This window comes from Onthophagus taurus, chromosome 8, assembly GCF_036711975.1.
Source record: "Onthophagus taurus isolate NC chromosome 8, IU_Otau_3.0, whole genome shotgun sequence".
Classification (NCBI taxonomy): Eukaryota; Metazoa; Arthropoda; class Insecta; order Coleoptera; family Scarabaeidae; genus Onthophagus; species Onthophagus taurus.
The window spans coordinates 16,620,076-16,626,680 of NC_091973.1; the positions used below are offsets into that span (position 1 = coordinate 16,620,076).

The following is a 6,605-nucleotide window of genomic DNA, read 5'->3' on the forward strand; positions in this document are numbered from 1 at the left end:
AGGGAGATTTTGGGAGGACGAAGAAAAAATTGATTTACAAGAAACTTTAAGACAAATAAAAGAAAAATTGGAGAAGAAAGCACAGTATCGAAATAAACAACAACAAAAGAAGAGTTTGAAACTGATAGACTTCCAAATAGGAGATTTAGTATTATCTAAAACACACCGAGTAACAGAACCACGACATAAACAAGTTGCAAAATTGATGAAACCGTACCAAGGACCATTTAGAATAATTGAAAAGTTCGAAAACACTTATGAATTGTGTGATGACAAGGAAGGAATCAATAAAGGAAGATACCATATCACATCATTAATACCATATGTTCGAGAAGAATAAATAAAATAAAACTGACTGAATAACAACCGAAACCTTCTAGATCTGGAAATTGAAAAATCTACTTCAACTACGCTCGTATCTTTTTCAATTTTAAGAGGGGGGGTAATGTAGTAATATCTACCTACCAGTATTAAGATCTAACTTAAATAATTAGAATACATTAAAAAATAAAGTCCAGAATACGAAGTTAGGGAGATCAGAAGTACAACTGTAGAATCATTAGTATCGGAGACCAAAACGTGGTTCTTCTACCTAAAAGAGATAAATTAAATTAATATCAAATAAAAAACCATGAGTCCAAATTAGTTAAATTAAATGAACAGATCAGTATTGAACGAATTAAAAAGAAATAACTTACGGTTTAACGTTTTAATAGAGATTCCTACGAGTAGCCATGTACTTTGTTCACTGTTTAGATTAAGTTATTGTAATTTTAAGTTCCGTTGTATTGTTAGTAAATTTATTCGTAAACCAGGGTATTTGCCGTTGTTGATTCGTTTAAAGTTGCGTATTTCCTTTGTAATTTAACTTAGCTAGAGAAACCTCAAAAGCGAAAGACATAACCTCAAATGTCAATTTTTCAATGTATTTATTTTCCAAAAGAAAACCTTTTAGTAACTAAAAAGAGAAAGATTAGAATACAAATATCATAAATCAAAAGAAAATTCAATGGTGAAAGCTTAGATTGAAGGGGAAATTGGGTAGTTCGGAGTGAATTTGCCAAATGTCCGAAATGAAGGAGAATTAAAGAAACTCCATTTGCTGGGGTAAAATAAAGTGCGCGAATCAAGAAAGTAGAAAGAAATGTGAGTAAAATGGTCATTTTATGGAAATTTTTGTGAAAGTTTGGAAAATTTGGTTAGTTCCGAATTTAATCAAGAGATGGCGCTAAAATCGAAATTTTTGACCAAATTTGGAAAGTTTGATCGGCGAAGGACCAGTTGCCATGGGAATGAGGAAATTTTCAGAGGGGGAACACCGAGTCTATATAAGAGCGAAGAAAAGTCAGTCTACAGAAGAGTCTACGTAAGTCAGTCAAAGTGGTCAGTTCGTGTATCAAAATTTTTGACACTTAACCTAAAACTACGAAGTATTTAAAAAAAAAAAGAAATTAAGAAATTGAAAGAGAAGAAAAGATAATTATCAAGTGAAGAAAATTAAAAGAATTTAACTAAGAAGAGAAAAAAAAATATAAATAAAACGTCGAGTCAAAATCTACGTACCTGAAAGAAGAAAATTTAATCCCGGAGGAGTTTGAAGAAGAGAAAAAAAATAAAGAAATATTCCCGAGAGGAGAAGATCCATCTTCGACGAGCTGAAGGAAAGGAACCATCCAAAAAAGAAAGACCAGCCAGAGAGGAATTGGTTGTTTCGAGTTCAATCCGATAAATCGACATCTGAAAACAGGATTAAAGCTAAGAATTTTCGATTTTTTCTTTCTCATTTGATTATTTAAACAAATCACTTACCTTAAATTTAATGATAATTTCACTCATTTTCCACAATTAACAAATTTTTCTGATTGAATTCTGCGGAAACTATTTTTGTTTGTATTCATTCATCTCATAACAGAAAGCGAGGTTATGAATCCAATTTAGTATTTTGACAGTTCGATAACTATATTTGATCTAATAATAGAAACCTCTCATTTTTGTTTGTTATTGTTAATAAAATTTTTTTAAATATTTATTTTGTTCTCAAAAAAATAAAAAAATTATATAGTTTGTTATCAAAAAATCAAATAATTTTTCTTTATTAACGCTACAAATTGGCACCAAAACGTAAGGCCCACCAAAATCAACACATAAAATTGTCACCCGAACGTGGGGCACAAAAAATTGAAATTATTATAGTATATCTTCGCTCGTTTCAAATTCAATGCGAATATCAACGGTTCCAACATTTAAAATATCATTTTGTCGTGAACAATCAATAACAATAATCGGTGTATTTGCTAAAAATGTGTCTCTGTTAAACATTGGTTCTGCAAGCTCTCGATCGTAATAGGACTTTGCAAAGTTACAATACATTTCATATAAAACTGCAATTTGACCAGTTTTAAAATTTAAATGTAATGGTTCATAGGGATATTTTTCACTATTTAAGAACACTTTCATATCTGTTAAATTACAATGATCAAATAGAGATGCTGAAACTTTTGCATCATCTTTTCTATTGGTTTGAAATCCTAATATTAAGTAACGAGGTTTTTCCAATTGTGTAGATGTTTTAATTGTCCATGAGTGCTGTTTACTTTTTGGTAATGATGGATACTCATGTAAATCAAATGAACGAAATCCCATATACAATTCAATTCCTTGTTCTATATGCTCTAAAAGTTTCAATCGTTCTACATCAGCCACCGACACGTGTGGTACCTTCCACACAATTTTATTAATAATAATCTTCATATTAGGTGTAGGACATTCAATGACATTATTATCTGAATTACTGCGTACTAACACCAATTCTTGACATAGATTTATCAGGATTTTATTATAGTCTTCAGCAAAACCAAGAAAGTATTTCAAGGGAACACAAAAATCAAAATCACCTGTAGTTTCATTTATCTTAATGTTTAAATATTCAAAACCAGCGTTAGAAGAATGATAGTATTCAGACCATGTTAACGAACAAAGATTTTTTAATGTGCTAATGTGCTCCTGGATTTCTAACTCTATCGATTACATTACCTCCACATTCAAATCGTATTTCACTAAACATATGAGCGACTGGATTTACTGTTAATTTTGCATCTTTATCAACGGTTCCATCACCTTTCAATAGTTTCCCTTGTACGTAAATAAACGATTGGCTTGGTAATGTGTAAATGTCCTGTTGTTGGATTGCAATACGTATTTCATCACTATTGTTAAACGAATTTGATGAGTAAGGTAAATGATTATGATACTGAAGCCTCACAAGTGAATTATCAAATTCAAGCTTGTCCGAAACGCTTAAGATGCTCATATTATTATTATTATTATTATTTTATTAATTTTAATCCTAATGACAGAAGAAATTGTTTGTTTTGAGGTGTTAGATGTTTCACAGTTTGAAGATGATTAAAAATATTAGATGTAGTTGTAGCATTTATATTACGCTTAACCTTAAGAACCATTGTAATAACTAGAGGGTTTTAAATGTAGTCTTACCTTAATGACTTCTCCTCTGAAATTGACCAACAATCCATTCTGGTCAACTATTTTAAGAGTAATATTATCAATTATTTGTGTATTCAGAGGCATATATATTAAATTGTGAGGGGTTTCCGATATTTTATAACCTTTAGGTACTGTAGGGAAAAATGAGTAGATGGTGTGTGCAGGTACGTCATTATGATAAGCTCCATGTGTTATGTTACATTGTATTTGTATAGAATTTATTTTAAATATATCTACAATATTTTGACTATTATGTGGAGATTTGTTCGGATCTAACACATCTGATTTATTAAAAGCTAGTATTGTTGACATAGAATTGTCTACATTAAAATCAACTATTTTAGCACATGTAACCACTGCTTGTAATGTATCTTCATTTGCCTCTATACTAAAATTTGTATCTTCAATATTATTCTTCTTTAGTTGTTCATTAATGGCATTCGAAATGTGTTTTAATTCATAAGATCCTGTTGGTATTGATATCAACACATTATCTATTTTTAAGCAATTATTTGTTTCATCTATATTTGGAATTGAGTTGTACCCATCAAAGCTTACAAGTGCCAGTTCATATTGATAATTAGGATTCAGTTCTATTGTGGGGTGGTAATTTGCTGTTAGAACAGATGTTTTTCCTACTAAATCGAACGTCCACATGCTTTAAGTGTTGGAGCTATAATGTGTTTGATGATAAGAAATTTAAACATAAATAACCACAATTACTTGTGTTATAGGTTTGATATTGATTGTGATTGTATTTAATAATTACATTATTTCCAGCACTCTTAAAATAGTTTACAATTTTTTTACTTGGTTTTAAATTACCAAAACTATCAAAATAATTAATTATATTTCCTTTCTTAATATAAGCTGTCCAATGAGTGCCAGGTCCTTTCACACTATCCAAGTTAATAATACCTCTTTCATTATTATTAATACGCAGAGATAATTTATCTTGCATGAATATCCCTCTAAACTCTGGTATCCCCAACATTTTTACATAACGTATCAAGTCAACGTTTGTTAGCGCTTTCTGTTGTTATTGTTGTATGGTTTTTTTTGGCGTTTCTTTAAAAAAACACCTAATCCTTTTTTATATGGTTTTAAATACAGACCTTTACCTAAAGCTATTGATTCCATTGTCTGATTATGTCTTTGGCTTTCCTTGAGTGCCGCTTGTGCTTGCTTCGCTTTATTGACAGCACTTACAACGGAAGCAGTGCCACCTGCTAGAGCTCCTAATGCACTTAATCCAGCAAAAATTGGAATAAGCGGAAGTACCATCGCTTTTTGGAACTGTAATAACTCTAGAACGAAGTTTCTTTTTGGCAATATCTTTTACGGCACGTAAAGCTAACTTTGTAGCAGATTTCAAATCATTAGTGCTTGACTCTTTTAATTTTATTTTAGCATTTTTAAATTAATTAAAAGGCTCTATTAAAAGAAATTGCGTTTCCACTTATTCTTTTCTTCATGATCATCCGACCACTTCAATGGTAAACATACAAATGAGCATTATATATTCAATTTCAAAATTATATAAAAGTCAGTTATACTATAAACATGAAAGTGATAAAACAACCTTACACATTAGATGTTGATGATGTAACAATACAATTTAACAATCAATCACCTCAAAACAGAAAGCATAGTTATTTATTTCCAAATAATCTACGTTGCATAATATCCGGACCTTCTAACTCTGGTAAAACAAATCTGATAATTAGTTTATTACAGGATCCTAATGGAATATCATTTAAAAATGTGTATGTGTATTCAAAGTCATTGTATCAAAACAAATATGAATATTTGAGAAAATTGCTGCAGCCTATAAAAGGTTTAGGATATTATGAGTATAGCAGTAGTGATGACATAATGCATCCCTCTAAAGCAAATGAAGATTCAGTTTTTATATTTGATGATGTAGCATGCGATAAACAGTCAATTATTCGTGATTATTGTTATGATAGCTTTAAGTTGGTAGCACTGTAATTAGTTTTAGCATGAAAATGGCGCTAGTCGTAAAGCGGCAAAAGACTACTCTGTAGAGAATAATAATTGTGTTGACTGAAGAATCAAATCAATAAAGATTAGTAATAAAAACAAGAGTATATTAATGTCCTTGGTGGAAATAACAACATAACAATTATTTCTGTATGGGACGACATAAGGCAATAGATAGTTTTTATTTATGTCAGAGTTACACACATATTCCAAAACATTTAATACGTGATAATGCAAACTTTTTAATACTTTTCAAACAAGATGACCTAAATTTAAGACATATTTATAATGATCACGTAACAACCGATATGAAATTCAATGTTTTTAAGAAAATGTGTGCAATGTGTTGGAAAGATAGATTCGGATTTTTTGTAATCAATAAGGAGGACGATATGAATGATGGTAGATATCGTAATGGATTTCATTACTATATAAAATTGTGATTGTGTATGTTTCTATATCAGTCATGTTAGTGATACGAACAGGTGGAGAGCTGCATTTGCCCGGCTATCAGTTTTGTGGACCTGGGACAAATCTCATGAAACGATTAGCACGAGGAGATCCTGGTATTAATAAGCTTGATAGAGCATGTAAACATCATGATTTAGCATATACACAATACACAGATTTACACAATCGACATAAAGCAAATAAAGTATTAGCCGAAGAAGCATGGAAAAGAGTATTAGCGAAAGATTCATCTTTTGGTGAAAAAGCTAACGCATGGTTTGTTACTAACGCAATGAAAGTAAAACGAAAATTGGGTTTCGGTTTGAAGAATCCGAAAAAAAAGTATCGGTGTTACAACCGATAAGAACGGCTGGCTGATCTGATAAAACAGATCATTTAAAAACCGATCTTTTAAAATTTATATGTTAAAAAACAGTTCCAATAAACTCTAAAGTAAATACAAATTTTAGTCATTAAGCATTCATTCATTGTAAAGAAAAGATGGACTCAAAACAATTAACACGAAAGCTTATTAAAACTAGAGAAAATGTGAAAAAGAAATTAGATAAATTAAAAGCAATGAAACATATATCTGAACATTTACTTCAAGAACAATATAAAGTAGTAACAACACCTTTACAAAAAAT

At 30.4% G+C, this 6,605-nt stretch overlaps 1 protein-coding gene across 1 annotated transcript; it reads right to left on the reverse strand.

Moving 5' to 3' along the window:
• Positions 1 to 2,187: 2,187 nt before the first annotated feature.
• Positions 2,188 to 2,751, reverse strand: LOC139431300 (uncharacterized). The gene has a single exon (XM_071198948.1). The coding sequence runs from the start codon at positions 2,749 to 2,751 to the stop codon at positions 2,188 to 2,190; it is 564 nt and encodes a 187-aa protein (XP_071055049.1).
• Positions 2,752 to 6,605: the final 3,854 nt, after the last annotated feature.